The sequence below is a fragment of the Ctenopharyngodon idella genome, chromosome 9 (assembly GCF_019924925.1).
Source record: "Ctenopharyngodon idella isolate HZGC_01 chromosome 9, HZGC01, whole genome shotgun sequence".
Taxonomy (NCBI): Eukaryota; Metazoa; Chordata; class Actinopteri; order Cypriniformes; family Xenocyprididae; genus Ctenopharyngodon; species Ctenopharyngodon idella.
In genome coordinates this window covers 31806514-31831063 of record NC_067228.1, presented here as the reverse complement: position 1 = coordinate 31831063, position 24550 = coordinate 31806514, and the positions used below count along the sequence as shown (strand labels likewise).

Sequence of the window (24550 nt, the reverse complement as noted above, 5' to 3'; positions counted from 1 at the left end):
GGACTTGTTTGCTTGGTTGGACTTGCTGGATTGAACTTTATTTGCCCAATAAATACATTGCACATGGGTCCTGCTGTGCCTTCCAAGGCTTCTGTGTTAAAGAAGACTTCGCCTACTAAAGATCCAGCGTAGTCCTCCGTCCATGCCATGCTGGCCTTGAGGCCCGCCACCATGGATGAAGTTCTCATTCATCTGCGGCACCAGTCCGCTACATCAGGTATAGTATCTTCCAATAACACAACACCAGTTTTACCCCTAAAGCTCCACAGGCTGCATCCAGCACCATAAATCCTCACATCGCTCTCCTGGAAAAGTTTGATGGCACCCGCGGATGCTGCAAAGGATATCCTACTCCAGTGCTTGCTTTTTTTCCACTCAGCAGCCACAAACTTTCCCCACCAAAGAGGCCAGGGTAGCATTTGTTACTAATCTTTTGTGTGGAAGAGCGCTACAATGGGCCACCGTTACGTTGGATCATGACGCTACCATTCACGGCTCTCTGAATCTGTTTAACTCATCTTTGTGATGTGTTCGAGCACCCTGGTGGTGGAATAAGTGTCGAGGATCATTTGGTTACTATCATGCAAGGCAATTCGTCGGTGACTGAGTATGCACTCCACAATCACATGCTGGCTGCACAAAAGTGGATGGACGGAAGCTCTGCTCAAAACACACTATCTGCGCGGCCTCTCACCCACCTTGTAAATGGAGCTGGCTAGTCGTGACGATCAACTCACCTTTGATTTTCCAAGCATTTATGAATGAGATCTTCAAAAACCTGATTAACAAGTTCGTAGTAATGTACAGTGATGACATTCTCATTTACTCCTCCCTGACGACACACATAGGCCTCGTACAACAGGTTCTGCAGTGTCTCACAGACAACCAATTATTTTTCAAGCCTGAGATATGCCTTTTCCATGTCCCCACCATCTCCGTGCTGGGTTACATCCTGAGTGCAAGAGGAGCTCGTATGGACTCGTCCAAAACCCAAGCAGCTATTGACTGGCCCACCACTTGGTCTATTAAGGATTTGCAACATTTCCTGGGATTTGCCAACTTCTACAGACATTTCATTCATAACTTCAGCTCTGTTGCAGCCACTCTTACTTCCCTGCTTCCAGATGCCCTCTGTATTCTTCACTGGCCCACCACAGCAGATTAAAAGGTTAGTTCACCCAAAAATGAAAATAATGTAATTTATTACTCACCCTCATGTCGTTCTCCACCCCTAAGACCTTCGTTCATCTTCGGAACACAAATTAAGATATTTTTGATTAAATCCGATGGCTCAGCGAGGCCTGCATAAACAGCAATGGTACTTCCTCTCTCAAGATCCATAAAGGTACTAAAAACATATTTAAATCAGTTCATGTGAGTGCATTGGTTCTACCTTAATATTATAAAGCGACAAGAATATTTTTTGTGCGCCAAAAGAAAAATAAATAATGACTTGTTAACAATATCTAGTGATGGCCGATTTCAAAACACTGCTTCATGAAGCTTCGGAGCTTTACGAATCAAATCAGTGGTTCGGAGCACCAAAGTCACGTGATTTCAGCAGTTTGGCAGTTTGATATGCGATCCGAATCACTGATTCGACTCAAAAGATTCATAATGCTCCGAAGCAGTGTTTTGCCATCAATAGATATTGTTAAAAAGTCGTTATTTTGGTTTTTTGGCACACAAAAAATATTCTTGCCGCTTTATAATATTAAGGTAGAACCACTGAACTCACATGAACTGATTTTTAGTACCTTTATGGATCTTGAGAGAGAAAGTACCATTGCTGTCTATGTAGGCCTCGCTGAGCCATCGGATTTAATCAAAAATATCTTAATTTGTGTTCCGAAGATGAACGAAGGTCTTACGGGTGTAGAACAACATGAGGGTGAGTAATAAATGACATTATTTTCATTTTTGGGTGAACTAACCCTTTAAGCGTTTCAAGAACTCAAGGCTCGCTTCACTAGCACCTCCATTCTGAAACATCCTGATCCTTCACTCCCCTTCATGGTTGAGGTCGATGCTTCTGAAACTGGAGTTGGAGCTGTCCTGTCAAAACGCCATGGCTCCCCTGTCAAACTATTCCCCTGTGTTTTCTTTTCCAGAAAACTCTCAGCTGCTGAGAAGAACTATGATGTGGGGAACCGTACTATGATGTGGGAAGCTGTTTACCATGGAGGTTGTTTTTGAAAAGTGGAGGCACTGGCTGGAGGGAGCTCAAAACCTCTTTATAGTGCTGACGAACCATAAGAACATTGAGTACATGCAGGGAGCCAAAAGACTGAACACTAGACAAGCTAGTTAGGCCGTGTTCTTCTCATGTTTCCACTTCTCGGTTACCTAACGGCCAGGATACAAGAACATCAAAGCAAATGCTCTCTCTCGTATGCACACGGACAGCAATCACTCTGAAACTATCACCACCATCCTGCCCTCATCACTGGTAGTGGCTCAGGTCTGATGGAACAGCATGGAGGAGATAACACATGCACAATTAACAGAACCCACTCCTTCTCAGTGCCCACAGGGGACAGACATATGCCACCCAGAGTGGCTCAACCAGGAGATTGGCCAGTTCCTACGGACCTACTGTAGCCAAAACCAGCATGATTGCACAGAGTTGTTTCTTATCCTGGGCAGAGTATGCGCAAAACTCCATCTGTAAACCCTCCACGAGCATGACACCTTTTGAGTGTGTATTAGGATTCCAACCCCTGCTCTTCCCCTGGTCTGGAGTGTCTGCAGATCTTCCCACGGTGGACCACTGGATGCATCGGAGCAATCAGGTCTGGGACGCTGCCTACACACATCTGCAATGTGCCGTCCATCAACAAAAGATCCAGGTGGATTGGCGCCGACATCCCTTTCCCATGCTTTTCCCAGGGCAGAGGGTCTGGCTGTCTACCCGTGATCTCCTGCTCCCCGGCAAGAAACCCAGTCCCAGGTATGTTGTCCTTTTCAAAATCATCAGTCAGATTAACCCTGCAACATACAAACTCTTGCTTCCTTTTAACTATCTCTCCCATTTTCCATGTTTTTCTGCTGAAATCGGTGGGAGCCCCACAGAGGACCCTACCCCTCCACCTCCCCTTGAAGTGAATGGTCCGCACCCTCCAGGATTCGTAGGGGCCGATGCATGTTTTACCTGGTGGGCTGGGAGGGATACGGACTGGAGGAGCGCTCGTGGGTAGCATCGGATTACATTCTAGACCTCGCCCTGATCACGGAATTCCAAGCCAGTCATCCAGATGATCCACAACCCAGACTTCGTGGTCAAGGGGGCTCGGGGGCATTACTGTTACATCCTCACTCACCCCGGTCATTACCCCGACTCACCGCATGAGGGAACCACCTCCTGAACTCTGGACCTCTGTCCCACCTGTACCTTGTTACCTTCATCTGCCACTGTATTTAAGGACCTGTACTTCCCCTTTTACCTTGCTTGTCTTGTATCTTTCAAGTGCATTACTAAGCATTGTTTTCAATGCTGTGTTTTTCGTGTATGACTTTGCTTGTCTTGTGTTTACCCCTTTGTCTTTCATTTGGACTTGTTTGCTTGGTTGGACTGTCTTGCTGGACTGAACCCTTGCATGCCTTTCAACCTTGTCCTCATATTTTCCCAATAAATACTCTGCACATGGATCCATAAAAAAATCGTACAGACCCCAAACTTTTGAAAGGTAGTGTATGTAACTCAAAACCAGTTATTAAACTATAAACACAATTATTTTGGAAAAAAACAAAGAGCAATGATTTGTCCTTGAAAATGCAACAAATGTGTTCTTACTACTGAGCCCTGCATATCCAGTACATCTGATATCATAAGTGTTCTTCTGTAATGAATTTGAGTTATAAGAACCTGACTGAATGATAATTGCCCCGTTGTTTCGTTTCTCTCTCTCTCTGCGGTACCGCCGAGCTCCCAGCCAGCCCTTGGTGTAGGCCTGCATCAACACCACTCGAGCGATCACTTCCCGCAACATCAGATTGAGCTGCTCCACGTGATAGTACTTCAGAAACACCTGCAAAGACACGTACACACATCTATGCAGATGCAGGGAAGCATGCTCGTACCTCACAATGAACACTCTATCTTCATGTGTCTGTCCGGAACGTGAAATAATCTCAATCAAGGAGTTCAGGATGAAACAGGACACAAGAATGTGAGAAAAGAAACCATAACCTAGAAGCACTGGTCTGACAGTAATGCACTAAAAGAAAAAGCTAGAATTGTTTTCTGTGCTATTAAAGGTAAATCAAGAATACATTACATAAATATCTATAGTAGACATGCCACTTAACCTTCTCTGAGACACAAATTCAGATATGTGTACAGCTTGTTTAGTTAGTTGAACAATGTCTAGATCTCTTCCTGCCTGATCCACAGCTCTATGTATATTCTATCAGACATTCAAACAGCTGTTAGGAGCATAATCATGAAAGGCTATAATACAAGTGGAATACCAGTCATACACTTTAAAAAAATGAATTTTTAAAGTTGTAAGAAATTATTGGAGTATGTTTTATAAGAACATACTATTTCAGTCTTCCTACTTCAAAACTGTTTAATCATGTTTAATTCAATTTGTTACTTGCCGATTCTTTGTAATTACTGTAATTTGTGAGTGAAATTTGTTTCTACACCATTTTTTTTAGTGTAGGATCTTTTAAATCCCAAAGCCTCTCTCTCCCTTTGTCAGCAGAAACTAACAAACCAGTGACCAAACCTATACACCTTGACAAAACAGATCTACAGCTACACCACTAATCAGGATTGGTCCCTGGACTGAGACCAATGCCACTGCGACTTAAATAGGCTCATCTCTTCTTTTAATTATTAAAATTATTTACTATTACTATTAACTATCTATTAACCACCAATGGACAGAGAGAAAAAGAGAATGCACAGAAAATAAAGAACATATTTCATGAGGATGATGATAACTCTACCTTGGTCTTGCCCAGGACCCAGTGTTCCAGTTTGGCTCTCTCCAGTATAATGACAGCATTCTCTTTACTGCCTTCTGGCATCTGATGGGCACGAAAGGCCAGATAGTAATACCTACAAGGAAACAAAACAATCAGACTCAAATTACACCAGTCAGAAATGCAGTGTCAAACAAACTTAGAGGTTTTTTTCTCAAGCTCAAACTTTCATTCAACTTGACATCATATTTTATCAAACAAAGTTGTACTGGGGAAATATGTAATTGTTTTGATGTTTGAATGCTTTCCTCTGTACCAGTTTAATGTGCAAGTAAGAGAAGTCAAAGGTTTAAACGTTGCTCTGTTTGCTTGCAGAAAGTGGTAGTTTGGAAACAATGGTTATGTTCAGAATATCATTCTACCATACTATTACTATTTCTGAAGTAGGTGCACTGTGCACAGTATGCAACATTTCCACCAACTTTTACTACTGCATTTGCCAAAATGTGCAGCATACAACCAGAGCACACTGCACTCAAGGAGGTCTACTGTATATAATACTAGGAGAATCTGTCAGCTGCTGCAGCTGCTTCAGGAAGCATCGGAGCACAATGAATCAGTGTATCGAATCTGCTGTTCGAAGCGCCAAAGTCACGTGATTTCAGCCGATGGCAGTTTGACACGCGATCCGAATCATGATTCGATACACTGATTCATTGTGCTCCGATGCTTCCTGAAGCAGTGTTTTGAAATCAGCCATCACTAAATAAGTCGTTATTTTGGTTTTTTTGGCGCACCAAAAATATTCTCGTCGCTTTATAATATTAATATTGAACCACTGTATTCAAATGAACCGATTTAAATATGTTTTTAGTACCTTTATGGATCTTGAGAGAGGAAATGTCATTGCTCCCTATGTAGGCCTCACGGAGCCATCGGATTTCAACTAAAATATCTTAATTTGTGTTCCGAAGATTAACGAAGGTCTTATGGGTGTGGAACGGCATGAGGGTGAGTAATAAATGACAGAATTTTCATTTTTGGGTGAACTAACCCTTTAAATCTTTGCTCATGGAGGCTATAGGCACTATAGCTATAATCTGTTTGTATGTATGATATAAGAATTGCTTGCATATTTTCATTTTAATATAATATTATATATATATATATATATATATATATATATAATTAAATCGAGTGCTGCAGTGATGACATAATTTTGTAAGCCAACCGAAAGTTAGCATCACCCTGAATCCCTTGACAACACCCCAACATGATTTTCCATTGGCTTTTAGATTATCAGTAAACTATATGACCAACAAAAGTTCCTGTTTCTTACATGTTTTGCTCATCATGATAATCTTCACAAATGTACACAACTTTTATTAATTTTGAAGCCTAAACACAATCACCAGAAGTAAAAATCTAAACGTAGGCTATAAACAAATAAACCACGGTCACATGACTTCAACACCATCATGAAGCTTCCAACAACTCTTTCAATCTTTATTTAAAAAAACATTTTACCTGCAAGTTTAGTTACAATAGTTTGCAAGACCATGTTTATAAAAACAATAAGGGTTGTAAAAGCAGACTAGTGAGTAGATGACTTTATCTGTTCAGTGTCATGATTATTGGACTAATGTCCTGACAACCTCTCTAGTCATAAAAGTAAAAGCTTTAAAAAAAATGATGAATGATGTATTACTGATGTATTTTATGTCAAAAAATAAAACATGAAAATACATACATATATTTTTTATTTATTTATTTATTTTTTAAATAAGATGTGATGACGTATTTTTATAGTATTAAAAGAAAAAAAATCACTGATTTCAGGACAATGTAACTGGAAGTGCTAAAATGTGCTAAAAAAAGTGTTCCCATGTTTTGGCCTACAAACATACGTCATCCCCACAACATTCTATATTTAACTACATATTTTTAATATTTTAGTTATATTTTAAAGTTAACTTGACACCATTCACTAAATTAAGTATTACATACTAAAAGCCACTCATTATTTTAGCACACACCTCATGACTGTTTTAAGACTGTTTTACATAGAAAAAGATAAAAGACCATGGTGAGACTTATCTTTCTAGCTCTCTCTATATATTTCAATGATAGCATCTTTCTGCGACAAAAACCTTTGATGGTCAGGACAGAAAGGTAAAGCATCATCTGATTCTCTGATAACTCTATAAATATGGGGCCTTAGTTGCCTTGTTATTGTCTGGGGGCCTTCAGTTATACTTCTGAATATACCTGCCTATAAATAAACTGGCTTGAAACTCATAAATGAGTCTCATCGAAACTTCTGAAGCTTGCGGTTGATCCTGGGTATTTATTCACTCTAAAGGGGAAGATATCAGCCTTTGTGTTTAAGAAAGAATACTGCTTTTGATTCCACCTGAACTGTGGACTTTCATAATTTCTGATTTTCTTGTTATGTCTCTGGTAGAAAATACAAAAAGGCTCTCCTTAACGACATCAGAGAAGGTTTTCCAAAAAGATCCATTTCAATCCATTTCTTCATATAGAAGCTGTTATTTTTACAGGAACAGGAAGAGCTCTAGACGTTGTCCGACTAAGGACATGCAAACAGAACGGTCACAGAGTATTTCTTTTTCATGCAAACTGGTTGGGGGAAGTCTGGGGAAAATAATGATAATCAGGACACTTCTGTGCTCAAAAGGACGACGGGAAAAAAAAAAAGGCAGAGAGAGTCTTACGTTTGAACGGCCCCTCTGAGTGTGGAGAAATTGTCTGGGATGTTTATGTAAAAGAGATGACCTACATGTCCACCATCTCACAGCCCATGAGAGAAAGAGATGGATGGGTTGAAAGAAAACACAAGAAAGCGAAAAGTTTATGGAAAATGAAGTGTGATTCCCTAAGCCTCGGAAAAGTAAATTTGGACCATGAATTTCCTTGGCGCTGAGTAACTTTCAGCGGATTCACTCCGCCCCTTCAAAGTACCATATCACCACTAATTACTCAACCAGAGTCTAATTTAGCATCACTTGTATTCTCAAAGGCTTAATGACCTATTATTGATGAGATTGTGGTCTTCTTTCAGCACTATCAAAATATATAGATAATAAACCTGCAATGTGAGTTTCCCAAGAGCTTTAGGGAGCACTAGAGGAGGTGGGTATATTCAATATGCGCTCATGGAGCAGTCTCTAAGCTTTGATCTCTCTAACTGTCTGTCTGTCTGTCTTTCTGCTTTTCATGAAGCCCAAGAGCTCCAGCTAATTAAATCTAATAACATTCCTGTAGTCCAACAGGAACGCCCGGAATAATGTCATTTTGACTGCATAACTGATGAAGCCTGGACTTGGAGTCAGAATGTATTTTTTTTTCTTTGCAGGATAACATAATCATTATGACCACCGTTATTAACATATCCTCTGTAAAATGGAGCAGGAAAGATGTTCTGGGTGGTTGTTCGGTGGTTTCTTTTTGACCCAAGTCAGAATCCCAAGTCTATAATATTATGAACTCTAGAGTCTCTCCTTCAATAAAAGTCTAAGGGATTGTATTGTCCTCTTGGTGAAAATCATAAGTCCAGTCACTTAACAGCACACATAAGTTACATGCAAAAGTTTACTATTCAGGGTTAAAGGGATAGTTCATCCAAAAATGGAAATTCTTTCATCAATTACTTACCCTCATGTCATTCCAAACCCAGACTTTCGTTCATCTTTGGAACTCAAATGAAGGCATTTTTAATATTCTCTCATCATTTTTGCCCATCCTTTGAAAGTCCAACCAAAATTTTCAAGCTTCAAAAAGTTAATAAACATATAAAATAAATAAATGAGAAATAAAACTAAGTGAATAAACTGAGTGAAATGAACTGAGTGGTTTATTCCAAGACTTCTGAGGAGACACTATCGCTTTATATGATGAACGGACTTAATTTAGGCTTTTATTCACATTTAATAATTGACCAACACATGTACATAGAGCTCATCAAATATGGTAAACCATGCCAAATGAAAGAATAATAAAGATTTCTTAATTTGTGAAAGATGAATGAAAGTCTTATGGGTTTGGGACACCATTTTTGGGTAAACTTATCCTTTAAGTGTTTATTTAGATCCCTAACCCTAAATATGAGCAATCTCAGCAAGCATCACTAATTAAATAAACCACAACATTTAAAAAAAATCCCATTTTAAGTAGATCTTGTAACTTCAGGAATCAGCTATGAAGTGCATCAAATATTTAACTCAACAGTATTCTCCCTGACTTCCTGTGAATTGTCAGTCGTGTTGTGTCATTCCTAATTTCTCTCCTCCCGCTCTCATTAGCAGCTTGTGTTTTGTGTGATCTTCGTTGTTTCTCAGGCCCTGTGGGACAAGAACAACACTCATTCTGTGAGCGTTATGTTACACTGTGGATGTTTTCTACCTGTTAACAAACTCCTCGATGAGTATCCGATGAGAATAACCCTGCCGGCGGATGTTGACGGTCTCTAGGATGCCGGTGTAACGCAGCTGAACCATTACACGCTCCTTATTGAATCGCAGAGCCTGGCGGTCATCATTGGGTTTGATACAGCGGACGAAATGAGGCGTGCCCACCACCATCTTAGACAGCAGGTCCATGAGAGAGTACTGAAAAAGAAGATGTGCACACACGTTGGGTTTTCATAATAATTTCACATAATGACTTTTACTGTACAAACTATATATTCTGTCCCCTAACCCTACTCCTAAATACAACCCTCACAGAAAACTTTCTGCATTTTTACATTTAAAAAAAAAAAAACATCATTTAGTCTGATTTATAAACTATTTTCCCCATGGAGAGCAAAAAATGTCCCCACAAGGTCAAAGATTTCTGGTATTGCCACCCAAACGTAGGGTTTACACACACACACACACACACACACACACACACACACACACACACACACACACACACACACACTCTCTCTCTCTCTCTCTCTCTCTCTCTCTCTCTCTCTCTTACATCCTAGGCCATAATGTACCTTTTAAAGTGGCAATACTGTTTAACTTTGTGCCCTGTGTGTGATGAGACATGGTCAATGAAAAAAAAAAAACTTCTTTACACTGCATTAAGTAGTTTGTTGTACAAATGTAAGATGTGTTATACTAGAGGTTTTTTTTTTAGTGTGAAAGAGGACACACTCAAATCTTAAAAATGTATTAAATAAACATAATACTGCAGCTTAACTTCACAGCCAGTGATTTTATTGAAAATAGCAGATTTAAACATTTTGATAACAACTCCTTTTGTCTTTATATGTAATTATTATACATGTAATTGTCCTGTAAAATACAATAGTATTTATATTTAAAACTATGAAGTACAGTATAATTTATGGTGAAAAACAGTGAAAAAACAAGTCCCTGCATGACACATTACGTGATAATATTTTATTTAAAGTTTTGTTTCTTCTTATTTTTTGTCATCAGTAATGTACATTAGGGTGTTTTGTGTCATCTATTTTCTATTATTTAGTAAATGTTTATTGCATTATTTTAGTGTCAAGTGTGTTACCCAGACGGTGTTGTGTTTGTGTGTTTGACCCTGTGCATCATCTATATATGAGTATTGGTCATGTTTGATGGACAGGCAACTTAAAATGAACTCTGATTCATCATGTGGCTTTTTATTGTGCCACCTGTACTATCATGGTGTTTATCAGTACATTTTAAGGTAAAAAGCAGATTTTGGTAGTTCAAGTAGATTGGTATATTAATATTATATCACTTAAATGGTTATGCATTGTAAAATATACATGCATCAATATGCCATCCCATAATAACAGAAACATTGTCAGAATATATTTTACAATGAATTTCTGGCAACCACAGAATATTTTTTAACCATAAATTTAACAGGATTTTTTTTTTTTTTTTACAGTGGTACAGAACATTGACTAAAAAATAAAATTTAATTCAATTTGATTTAATTATATTCAATAATGGAATAAAATGTATAACCCACTGACAGAATGGTCGGTAGATTTTGTAATTGTTGCAAGGAGGAACTAAAACTTCTGTTAATTAGCCAAGCAGACACATTTTTTCGGCAATGCTGATAATCACAAAATGTCCACAAATCATCTAATTAAGCACTCTGCTTTCTCACAGTAGTGACTTATAACATATTAAAGGGATAGTTCACCCAAAAATGAAAATTTGATGTTTATCTGCTTACCTCCAGGGCATCCAAGATGTAGGTGACTTTGTTTCTTCAGTAGAACACAAATGATGATTTTTAACTCCAACCGTTCCAGTCTGTCAGTCGTGACAGACTGGAATGCATGGCAATGGGAACTCCATCTATAAGAGTCAAAAAAACATGCACAGACAAATCCAAATTAAACCCTGCGGCTCGTGACGACACACTGATGTCCTAAGACACGAAACGATCGGTTTGTGTGAGAAACCGAAGAGTATTTATATCATTTTTTACCTCTAATACACCACTACGTCCAACTGCCTTGAGTATCCGGTGTGTGAGGTCTGAATGCACTCTGATGCTGGAAGTGATCTCTCGCACTCATTGACGTATACACGCGAGAGATCACTTCCGGCATCAGAGCGCGTTTTCAGACCTCACACACCAGATGCTCAAGGCAGCTGGACGTAGTGGTGCATTAGAGGTAAAAAAATGATATAAATACTGTTCAGTTTCTGGCACAAACCGATCGTTTCGTGTCTTAGGACATCAGTGTGTCGTCACGAGCTGCAGGGTTTCATTTGGATTTGTCTGTGCATGTTTTTTTGACTCTTGTAGATGGTGTTCCCATTGACAAGCATTATACGACTGACAGACTGCAACTGTTGGAGTTAAAAATCATCATTTGTGTTCTACTGAAGAAACAAAGCCACCTACATCTTGGATGCCCTGGAGGTAAGCAGATAAACATCAAATTTTCATTTTTGGGTGAACTATCCCTTTAAAACAGAACAATAAAACACAAAACTGATCATGTGACATGCAGAGGACTCACTCTAAAATAAGACGCCACTGTCTGTCTCCTCATGTTAGTGGTTTCCTCAGGGTGACGCATCATTTCCATGGTGTCCACCTAAACACACACATAAACACACTTGCTGTAGCTTAGCCTGCATGCGCACATCACCAATATACAAGCACACAGAACTGGTCACATCCACTTTAGCACAAGGATGAATTATCGGTAACACTTTACAATTACAATAAGGTTTCTGTAAAGTCTGGTCAGGCAAAGGAAGAGGAGATGGAGAGGTGGATCTGAAAGCAGCCATATAACTTTATTTATAAACAAAAACAAAGAAGATAATCCAAATAACAGGAGTCGCAGGGGTAGACAAACGTAACAGCTTTGGCATGTGCACAGAGACAATACTGGACATAGAACTGAACCAAACTCAGGGGTTTATGCTGCCTTCACGTGCTATCAGAAATTTGATAATTCCCATTGATCCAATTTGATAATAAGTCGTGATTACGAGCTCATCACATTCAAGTTCAATCACATTCATTCGAAATGGGAGGGTGTTCATGAGCAATTTTTACCTAGGAAACTCATATTTATGATAATTCCGAGATCACATGAAGGCAGCAACTAAACTAAAAACAGGTGTACAACATAATCAGTTACTATGGAAACAAACTAGTGACTAGAACAAAGTAAAATGAAACAGGAAACAAGAACATACAAACTAAAAGTCCACGGAACACAAACTGAAACTGACACAAAATCTAACAGTTTATTTTTTTTAACATTAGTTAACTACACTAGTAAACACAAACAAACAATGAACAATACTTCAACAGTGTTTGTTGATCTAAAACAAACTTAGTTAACTAACATTAACAAAGAATAGAGGGTGTGCATTGACGTCACTTTCCCACACCGCTTCAGCCGGACTGAGTGGCAAAAAAGCCAGCTGTATTACTGGATTTAATAGGGGAAACTCTGAGAACGCAAGTAAAACAAACAATAAAGGCTGGACTCGATAGTGTTCCTGTTACTACTTACCAAAGATACAATAATTCATGGATATTGACATGCAGCCAGGAATCACGTTTCCTGACATTTATATGTGCCTGATTTCGACGCCGAGGAAATACATAAAGCACATTTGCCTGTCAATGCTTAATATAAATACAATGTAGGTAGGTCTAAATCCCAGTGATCACTTATATTAATGTTATATATATCATCATATTGTCCAGCCCTAAAACTTATATAGTATTTGTCAGTGTTTGTTTAAAAACATCCAATTATGCAGAATATAAGATGGTAAATATTTAATTGATGAGTTGTCAATACAATATATAACAATACAATATATAGGGTATGATTTTACCTCAAAATTCAACATACTGACAAAATGGTAACTGCAAAGCCACATTTATCTGCCTGGAGTCCAGTTGTTTCTGTGAATTGCAGAGATCCATTAGCTTCTCTTTCTGTAAATTTCAGCAGTCTGTAAAAATATACCTCAGATTTCTTTTTGTATAGTCAATCACAAAGCTCTTTCCCGTTTTAGATGTGTTTTGTGTGTTTTTTTGCAGCATTTAAGCTGAAAAGCAATGCTGCCACTCAGTCTTTTTGGCACTCAGTGGGCGTAACCGCAGTTACTCCGGCTGACGGTGACGTCATGTGCATACCCTCTATAATAAATGCTGTAAAAAAAAATATAATGTTCATTGTTAGTTCATGTTAGCTAAGGCAAGTATTAGTATTGTTAACGAATGTGACCTCGTAAAGTGTTACCGAATTATCATGCTAGTAAAATGAGGTTATATTATCACAAAAATACAAGACAGAGAGTGTGTGTGACATTTCTAAACACAACACATTTGCATGAGACTACAATACTATTTATAGGGACAATGATCAATTATAAAACAAGCACTTTAAAACATCATGATCCAAGCAAAGATCCCCGAACATGATGGGTTTGCTTTCATAAGGAACTTCACGCTTCCAACTGTTCCTAACAAGGACAAGATATGATGTGTATAACAGCCATCTCTACAACAGACCTCATGAATTTATCAGGGTGATGCATAATTTAGAGCAGGTCTATACCAGCAAAGTGTGTCTTAATATTCTATTTCATCTGAGTGCGTGGAGGCAGGTGTGTGTGATCTTTATGAAAAACGGCTGAGAAACTGAAGGGTTGGACATGAACCCTGACTGAAAGACAATCGAACTATCCCAGTGTTTTAATAAGACATCTGTCCCACTTCTGCTTACACGCAGGGCTTTGTAAAGTGTCTCATCTGTGACTGAAGCAGTTTAAAAGTATCTGCAATATTAACTGGAACCAATTAATAGGGTTCTGTGCAGCGATGTCTAATTATATTTCTCTGATACAGCAGGTAGTCTGCAGGACTGTTTAATCTTATCCACAGAACAGAGGAAAAGAGAGAAATAATTATCCAGGATGTTCCTTCATGGAAACAGTAACTCAGAACTGTAGTTTGGACACATTACTGCAGCATGAAGCAGACTGCCCAAATCCAGCTTTATGAAGCTAGACCTAAAGAAATGCAAACTTCACCTAGGCCTGTCACAAATATGAATTTTGTGCTGATGATTAACTGTCACACAAATAATTGCAATTAATGATTTAATTCTGTTTTGTATGTGTCATTTACAGTGCAAGCCTAATACTTTTTTTTTCTTCTTGAAATCATTTATAATATAATAATAAAAATTATGATAAAATAGGCCCATATGATAAACTTTACTGTGAAAATAATAATATTTATAACATAATTTGATTGCCTAAATTTCCCTTACTTGTATAAAATGTGATTGAAATTTAAACTGCGGTCTAAAATAATTGGGATTAGATCAAATAACCACACTCAGATAATTAATCAATTATTAATTACCGCGTTTTTAGTGGGTGCCTTGAGTTGAAGAATGATCAACTTTGAGTAAAACGCTGCGCTCATCACTGTCACTTTTTAGTCAGCTGTCCAATCAGATTGGAGGAGGGGCTAGACAAATAAAACACCCACCACCTGTCACAACATTCTTGCTGTATAACGACATCAACAAGCAGAGAACAGAACAAAATGGATGAGAAATTAATATTGCTGGTCTCCGAACATAGATAGCAAGTACTCGACATTGTGCCGACATTTTCAGTCGAAGCGCTCTCAAAAGTGCTCACAGATAGGCATTTTAAGCAGATTGCCTAGCGTTTTCAGCTGACTAAAAACGCTTTGGTGGGCACGCGGCCTAACTTTACCTGGAGCTACACTATTGTAAAGTGCTTTTATAATGGCAAAAATGGACTTTCCTTGCACTTTTAACAAATTTTTATGTACTATTTACTTGTCACATTTCTTGCGTGTTTATGTTTTATCCGGACTCTTATTCTGATATAGTTTTTTTAAGTCTCCATTACCACTTCCTGTGTTGTATTGGTTTCTATGGTTTTTGATTATTAATCACACCTATTTCTAGTTTAGTTCATTACTCTGTACATCACTGCAATTTGTAATTACCATAATTACAACAACAACAACTGTTGTAACGTAATTATGAGCTTTCAACTTGTAAAAAGCGTTCACGGCCTCATAGAGCTTATAACTACAGCTTTTAGGATGGGAATTTTTTGAGAGCTCCTACTTGTACCACATGACCGCTGCACCACCTGACCGCTGCAGAATCATTTAGGCCAAAGCCACTTCAAGTCTCCAAGGTTAGCAAAAATTAGCGTAAAACTGCAGTACACAGAGAAGGAGACCAGAGGCCTTGTTTTAATGGATGTCAAAAGAGGAGAGGCTTCACTACTTCACTACTTCTTCAACATGTTTGCACTTAAACATTAATTTTGGATTGAACTATTTTTAGAGTTTAAACCAAAAAAATGCTGTTTTATAAGATAAGTCACAGACAGTTTCAGTTTATGGCACTTCTCATTCATTTCTATGATATCTGCAAACAATGATTGACTGTTGCACAACACTGAACGAAATTCAATGACGCCAAGGCTGTAATGTGATTGGTTATCAAGGCACACGTGATCCAAGTTGGCCGTTACGTTTTCTCCAATGGTACAGCCATGACAGAAAACCCTTCATTAACATTATAAGTGTACTTAAAAAGGATAGGATGCCTAGGCCCATTTAGAGCTGCTTCTCAAAGCATTAATTCATAGTCTCAGGATTATAGTTTTCAGATACAGATAGTTTAGATAGATTTTTGTCCATTGGCTCAAAGAGTTATGAAAATAAAGTAGTGGAAATTACATCAGAAAATATGAAGATGAATATGAAGAAATTCTTACCTTTAGCAGGTATTTAGGAGACTGAGAGGAGAGAGGATAGTTCAGACAGACAGATAATAGATCAAAAGTACAGTGAAGAACAGGGCTATTTTTCAATGAAAACATACAAGAGTTCAGAGGTTCTGGAGCAAATGCACTGGCACAAGAATGACATTACAGGCCTCATCAGTTGTAACGTATTCATTCAGATTTTGTAGTTGATTCAAAGGAATTTATCATGTGCCTGATGAAGTAACTGGTACTGGACCATAAAATAACACTTCACATCTTTAACACAAAAAATGGTATAAAAGTCTAATGTCATGACTGAGCTTTGAGTTTACAACAAACCAGCAACTATATTGAAAAGATAAATTGGTCCAAAAATCAGAAAAGGAACTAAAATATGTGTTATGTGAATACTTTTCATCTGATTGGATGAACTATATAAAAATGAACAGGATACTTTTTTGATGAACGTCTGAACGGAATGAAGGCAATGTAATAGTCACTGAGCAGCACAGACCTTATTTCTTCCGCTGTTCAGTTGTGGAGGCAGAGATCTGGATGCTGCTGTCACTCTTGCCCTGGATGTGGCCAGGTTACCTGCTCAGCAAAGAAGAAACACAGATCAGTGACACGTCAAACCTCCCTCTCTGAACCATGAATGAATAAAACAATATGGCAGTGTAGTGCTCTGGGCTTGCAACCCAAAGAATGCATGTTTGAACCCTGGAGGAGATCAACCCAAAGACAGGACTGGACTAGAATTACAAAGACTATGATCTTGATCAAGACCCTTAATGTCAGATTACGCTACACTTATGGACATTCAGGCCCTGTTTGCACCTGGTATTAAGATGCATTTTGGTTGATCGGATCACAAGTGGACAAGGGAGAGTCTATGGGCCGGTAAATGTATTATTTTTTTTCAATCTTTCGAATCTAATTGACAAAATAAGCTCACGCAATTTACACATGAACGTGCCCAGAGACAACAGAAAAATATACAGAGAGAATCAGCTCATTCACAGTGTCTGTAAAGAATACCACAGCTAGCCAGTTATCAAACTGTTATTGCTTTCATAATCATATTCAGCTTTTTTTTTTTTTTTTTTTTTTTTTGATATGTCCTTTTTTTCTGATGGCTTTGGTGGATTGCAGTGTTCCTGCAGTGTATCACAATGAAGTGCACTTAACTGTATTGAATGTGCATATGTAGTGTACTTCAAATCTTAAAAGTATATTTTAAAAAGTAAGTATATTTAAATAATACTTGCAGATAATATATAAAAGCCCACTGAAGTGTACACTTTCATGACTGTTTTAACACACTTAAGTACACTTTTAAAATGTGCAGTTTAAAATACATAACATACAAGATGACATTAAAAAAAATATATTTTAGTTTAACATACAGTGGGTACGGAAAGTATTCAGACCCCCTTAAATTTTTCACTCTTTGTTATATTGCAGCCATTTGCTAAAATCATTTAAGTTCATTTTTTTTCCTCAATGTACACACAGCACCCCATATTGACAGAAAAACACAGAATTGTTGACATTTTTGCAGATTTATTAAAAAAGAAAAACTGAAATATCACATGGTCCTAAGTATTCAGACCCTTTGCTCAGTATTTAGTAGAAGCACCCTTTTGATCTAATACAGCCATGAGTCTTTTTGGGAAAGATACAACAAGTTTTTCACACCTGGATTTGGGGATCCTCTGCCATTCCTCCTTGCAGATCCTCTCCAGTTCTGTCAGGTTGGATGGTAAACGTTGGTGGACAGCCATTTTTAGGTCTCTCCAGAGATGCTCAATTGGGTTTAAGTCAGGGCTCTGGCTGGGCCATTCAAGAACAGTCACGGAGTTGTTGTGAAGCCACTCCTTCGTTATTTTAGCTGTGTGCTTAGGGTCATTGTCTTGTTGGAAGGTAAACCTTCGGCCCAGTCTGAGGTCCTGAGCACTCTGGAGAAGGTTTTCGTCCAGGATATCCCTGTACTTGGCCGCATTCATCTTTCCCTCGATTGCAACCAGTCGTCCTGTCCCTGCAGCTGAAAAACACCCCCACAGCATGATGCTGCCACCACCATGCTTCACTGTTGGGACTGTATTGGACAGGTGATGAGCAGTGCCTGGTTTTCTCCACACATACCGCTTAGAATTAAGGCCAAAAAGTTCTATTTTGGTCTCATCAGACCAGAGAATCTTATTTCTCACCATCTTGGAGTCCTTCCATGCAGGCTTTCATGTGTCTTGCACTGAGGAGAGGCTTCCGTCGGGCCACTCTGCCATAAAGCCCCGACTGGTGGAGGGCTGCAGTGATGGTTGACTTTCTACAACTTTCTCCCATCTCTCGACTGCATCTCTGGAGCTCAGCCACAGTGATCTTTGGGTTCTTCTTTACCTCTCTCACCAAGGCTCTTCTCCCCCGATAGCTCAGTTTGGCCGGACGGCCAGCTCTAGGAAGGGTTCTGGTCATCCCAAACGTCTTCCATTTAAGGATTATGGAGGCCACTGTGCTCTTAGGAACCTTAAGTGCAGCAGAATTTTTTTTGTAACCATGGCCAGATCTGTGCCTTGCCACAATTCTGTCTCTGAGCTCTTCAGGCAGTTCCTTTGACCTCATGATTCTCATTTGCTCTGACATGCACTGTGAGCTGTAAGGTCTTATATAGACAGGTGTGTGGCTTTCCTAATCAAGTCCAATCAGTATAATCAAACACAGCTGGACTCAAATGAAGGTGTAGAACCATCTCAAGGATGATCAGAAGAAATGGACAGCACCTGAGTTAAATATGAGTGTCACAGCAAAGGGTCTGAATACTTAGGACCATGTGATATTTCAGTTTTTCTTTTTTAATAAATCTGCAAAAATGTCAACAATTCTGTGTTTTTCTGTCAATATGGGGTGCTGTGTGTACATTAATGAGGAAAAAAAATGAACTTAAATGATTTTAGCAAATGGCTGCAATATAACAAAGAGTGAAAAATGTAAGGGGGTCTGAATACTTTCCGTACCCACTGTAAATGCTTGTCAGATTATTTGGCAGTACAGTTTAACCATATTTCCAGAGACAACAGAATTATTCAAATACAATAAATACAAATAAAGATGTACTTATATCCTACTTAAACGGGTGAAAAAGCACTCTAAAGTTCAGCTAATTGCTTTTAAATGTAAATTTAAATTATAATACATTTTCATTTAATTGTAAATAACACCATTTTGTGTTTGAAAACTTCAGTTCACACTTAAGCATATACTTTTAAAGTATATTATTTCTGTAATAATTACATTTTTAAAAGTGTACTTTTTCACAAGGATAGCTTCTTAGAATAAAAGCATCTTGACAATATTATATAACATTAATAAAACTGACAAATGACTTAGTCATAAACTTTCATTATTATAATGGGTCGTTCCAATAAAATGCAGCCCTCAAATCAGGTAAAACCAACACAAGAGTCTTTGCCTTTCTGGACCTGTAAAGTGTGACCACGTTATGAACCTACAATGACCTTCATTTAAAATGTAATATACTACATTAGTGTTTAAAAATAAATAAATAAAAAATACTCCTTTAAGTGCACCTTTAACAGCCAGCCTCAAGGGAGCTGTGTTGACCTTGTGACCTATGCACAGTCTAATATCCAAGTGCTGAGAGCGTTCAGGATCAGAGTGAGGCGTCACTGTCTGTCATCTCCCTTTCTCTCTATCGTTAATACACTCTCTTTCTGCTTCCTCTTAAACACGCACACACATGTCTTTGGGATATGAAACCCCACTGTTGCATATGCAGCACCGTCTGAGCTTTTCAAAAGTTTCTGCACAAGATGTCCAAATGTTTTCCCTGGCTGGGTCTTCAGAGACTAAACTCTGATTAATGGTACTGAAGGAGCCTTTGAAGCCGGATTGGTGACATCAAAGTGCTAATCCATGGGTGGCAGGAGTTTTATAATGAGTGGGAAGCATTTTAGCACGTTTCAAAGGCTCCGGCGCATGAATAAACAATGGCAGCACAGATGTGCCACACACCTTTAGAAAAATACCCACCGCAGAAACAGCGAGCGGTGCGCAACTGTAGCTGCAGAGCTGTGTGTGTGTGTGTGTGAAGTCTGAAGGAATCTAGGGAAATGAAACATCTGTTGTTCTTGTAGTCTGCGCCCCAGTAATACAGCAGATGACAGATTAGAAAGGGTCACAGACTGAAACAAACAAACAATAAGTCAAGAAAACAATTATCATTTTTCTTCCCATTGCCACACTTGTTTCGTAATGACCGTCTCGTGTGAATGAGCACGCATGGTTCCCTGTGTTCAGAGCAGATCATGTTTAATTGCTCTATTTGTCAAGGATTAATTGAGTTGTTTCAGATCTAACCATAGCTCAGGAATCCCACGCTCCTGCCAATGGGATTACACGTGTAGGCTGCTGGTTAATGTTGTCTCTGCTGTAGTCAAAACACTGACACAGCACTGGAAACTGGCTCCCTGCATTCACACCAAGAACGATAACTATAAAGATAATGATAAAGAAATAATTCTAATAATCGTTCTAAATATAAAAGAATAGAAGAGTCCACACCACATATATAACGATAACGGCATCGAGAAACGATATACATTTTTTTATATTTTTTTCCAGCTGATCAATGATAAAAACATTGACAGCCAATCAGAATCCAACTGACTTTAATGAGCTCGAGCATTTAAAGCGGCAGATGACAAAACTGCAGCATGTGCTTAGAATAAACAGAACAATATCGTCCGCTGGTGTGAATGCTCATATAGTTATCATTATAGTTATCTTTATAGTTATTGTTCTTGGCGGGCCTTAATTCTTTTCAACTGATGGGGTACATTTCCAAAAAGGAAAAACCAGCTCAAATCAGTTTCAAAAACTGTCTACACATGAATAAACTGATGCTATTATTTCATGCTGCACAGTATACTGTTTTATTCATTACATATTTGCTTAAAATAATTGACCATTATATCAAAAGCAGCTTGTGATAGCATAAATATGCTGAATCAACTTATTTAGATGTTAAAAAATGTTCACTAATCTAGAAGTAAGACGTGATATGAAATGTTTGTATGTGGTGCAGTAAGCTGCTTTTACACATTAACCCTGCTAAATTGTTGGATCGCCTTTTCTGCTAAATGTACACCAGCTGTTCACACAAGCAATGTCTTACTGTCTTTTTATGGCTAAAGAGATAATCCACCCAAAAAATAAGAATTCTCTCATCATTTACATCATTCACCTTTATGCCGTTCCAGATGTATATGACTTTCTTTCTTCAGAGGAACACAAACAATGATTTATTAAAAAATAATCCATCTTTGTGAGTCCATATAATCCAAGTGCATTGTAGGGGTGGGCTATATGACCAAAAACTATACACAATATGAGTCATTTTATTTCACGACAATGATATACAGTATATCACTATATAGTTATTTTTGCTTTAAATAAGGTTATATCTAAATTTTTGATACCACAGAAATTCCATAATTCTCGTCGCCAATTTCAATATCACCAAAAAACTAATACTAGCCTAAGTTAAAAAAAAGACACTTGTTACACACTGCAGTAAGATAGATCGATTTTAGAATATCATATTCAATGCTGGATGGCTTGTGTTGATAAATTGCATGCAATTAATTTTAAAACGTATTGTATGATGGAGAAAATTCTGTATTACTTTTATAAAAACGAAGCTGCATCTGATTATGCTATGTTAGCTACTTGACAAAATAGTGTTTTTCTCTGAGGGATGGTAAAGCATGGTACTCGCAAAAAATCTAGAAAATTAGATTTAAACAATAAGACTAAACGTGTTGAGCTATATAACAACAATTAGTTTTCTGTCTATAAATGTAACCAAACAGTTGTTCCCTTGTCTATTAAAACATGTAATATATTAAAGCGTCTTTGGTGTTTCCATGGTTTCTACAAAATAAAACCGGAAACCGAGGGTGACGCGGATATGACGCAATTGACAGGCGACTCCTCATACGTCCTGGAGCCTTGGTTAAAATTGCAATTTTCTCACAATTTACAAATAGCTGGAAACATTTGGGATATTGTAAGTACTTGAGTGAACAAAATATATAACACTGGCCTAGTGGTTTTTGGATATTTTACTGCAAAATTCTTACATATTGCACCTTTAAATGTACAAAAAACACTGCATAGTCTTCACTGTGTAAATTAAATATAAATGTATTCTTATTAAAGTTACAAAAGTGATTCAGTCAAGAGCAGTGAGTGATTTTCTCTTTGTCTTTTGTTGTTTGATTAATATTAATGACACAGACAGCAGCAGGTTTATTAGACTGCTGTCACTTTAAGCCCGAATGCACAGATCCAATATACTGATACACATGCACTTTTTTGTCAACTTTGTTTATGAGAATACTCGTAAAGGTGGCATTTTGACACAGAAGTTTGTGTATTTGACCGTTCAAGCCCAATTAGGGGGCAAAAAGAACTTCAGTACTCAGCTGCTTTATGAGCAGCGGCTTCATGTGCTTCATGTGTCTCAGAAAAAAATCACTTGTTTTTAAAAAGCAATGCTTAAAAACGTATGCAAATAATACACTTTCATGACGGCACAGCACAGCAAGGTCACATAAACGTAACCGCAATAGTGATGATAATCCAAAATCTCTACCGGTTGACAAATTTCTACTGGTTAATCATGTCTACCGGTATATCGCCCACCCCTAGTGAATAGTAACCCAAAAGTGGATGCTATAAAAACCACATAAAATGAACACAAAGGTAATCCATATGACACCAGTTGACCAATGAATCAAAACAATAGATGTGCATAGGAAAAATATTAATATTTTAAACGTTTTAAACTTTTGCTTCTGGCCAATTATCAAATGCAGATTAATGAGTTCTCACTCAACGTAAACAAACGTGTTTATCTGAAGAAGGAAAGCCATGTACATCTGGAACGGTATGAGGGGCGAGTAAATGATGAGAGAATTTTAATTTGGGGTGGAGCATCACTTTAAAATGCCATTCACACATTTGCACCAAAATACTGGTAAACTCTGTGATGCCAATCATCGAAAAAGATCTTTAAAGTAACAGTCTAATGGAAGTAGCGACAGTTATTTTCCTGCGAATTGTGACTTACATCCAAATAAAACATTATCAAAAAAGAAAAAATGTAAGGTTTTGACTTGGTTCTGTCCATTGGTTGTTTGACTGGATAGAATGAAACATACATGAGGATGAATTATTCACAATAAGATCAATATTATGCATTTCTAAGTTAATATAATTTCTCAACCCGGAAAATTGTTGTAACTGATTTAACGGTAATTCTCAATAGTTCCTGATTACACATAATCTCTAAATGGTAAAATTATGCTTATTTTCTGAGAAAGGCTGTATATGTGAAAGTGCCTATATTCATCAGTGACTTTTTTTATTCATTTTTTTTTTTTTTTTTTGGTGGTGGTGGAAGAGGGGTAAAGGAGACACTATTACTGGAATCACTGAGATAACTGAGTCTCAGGTCTAATTGCCATGATATTGTGTCTGTCAGGTCACATGACATCATGCTAAACACAAATGAGAAGAACTTCTGTTTCTCTCAGCCTGTCATTTTTCCTCACCACTCTCTTTCTCTTCCTAGTCCTGTCTGTCTGTCTGAGATGCTCTCCTCCTCCCTCTCTCTCTCATCTCTCAGTGCAGATTATTAAAGGACATTTGTCAAAATGAATTAGTGCAAGTGGAACAAGCATGCAATGCATAAGTGCATTTTCACGCTTTTCACACAGACATCATGGTCTGATGAAGGGGATCTACCCTGAAGTCAGCTTATAACGCACCTACGCACACTGACACACACATACAGTATTTGTGTCTCACACACACACACAGTGGAGTGGAGCAGTGCCTCTGTATGCATGTAAATTATTCACATAATGACTTCTTGATTTCTTGACACCCATATACCAGTTCATGACACGTCCACCTAATATTTAATTGTAAATTCCCAACTCCCCAATATTCAGTGTTAAACGAATACAGCATTTTCAATGGTCAATTTCTAAATTATTACCCCCAATTCCAATTAACACTATAAGCTTAACCCTGAAGCACAACATCATTTCAACCCCTTCACAGTAAGTTTTCAATTCATATACTTATAATTTGAATAGATAGTAAATTCTAGAATCACTCCATTTGTGTGCCTTATAATAAATCACACGTTATAAATGAAAAACGAACAGCCTTTCATGTTTTGTGCAAACTCTGTTACATAAAAAATGTTTTGGGTTTGAAGTTATAGGTTTGAAAGTGCAAAATTGCCA

The 24550-nt window shown here is 37.9% G+C and overlaps 1 protein-coding gene across 1 annotated transcript in view; it reads right to left on the bottom strand.

The window, feature by feature from the left end:
* The window catches only part of myo3b (myosin IIIB), a 163142-nt gene that overhangs the window by 56837 nt on the left and 81755 nt on the right, over window positions 1-24550 (bottom strand). Inside the window, exons 25-30 of the mRNA XM_051906658.1 lie at window positions 16729-16808; window positions 16224-16244; window positions 11933-12010; window positions 9355-9560; window positions 4957-5068; window positions 3866-4028 (exon numbers count right to left, since the gene is read on the bottom strand). Of these exons, the coding sequence (XP_051762618.1) occupies window positions 3866-4028; window positions 4957-5068; window positions 9355-9560; window positions 11933-12010; window positions 16224-16244; window positions 16729-16808 (660 nt within the window). The remainder of the gene's footprint in view (window positions 1-3865; window positions 4029-4956; window positions 5069-9354; window positions 9561-11932; window positions 12011-16223; window positions 16245-16728; window positions 16809-24550) is intronic.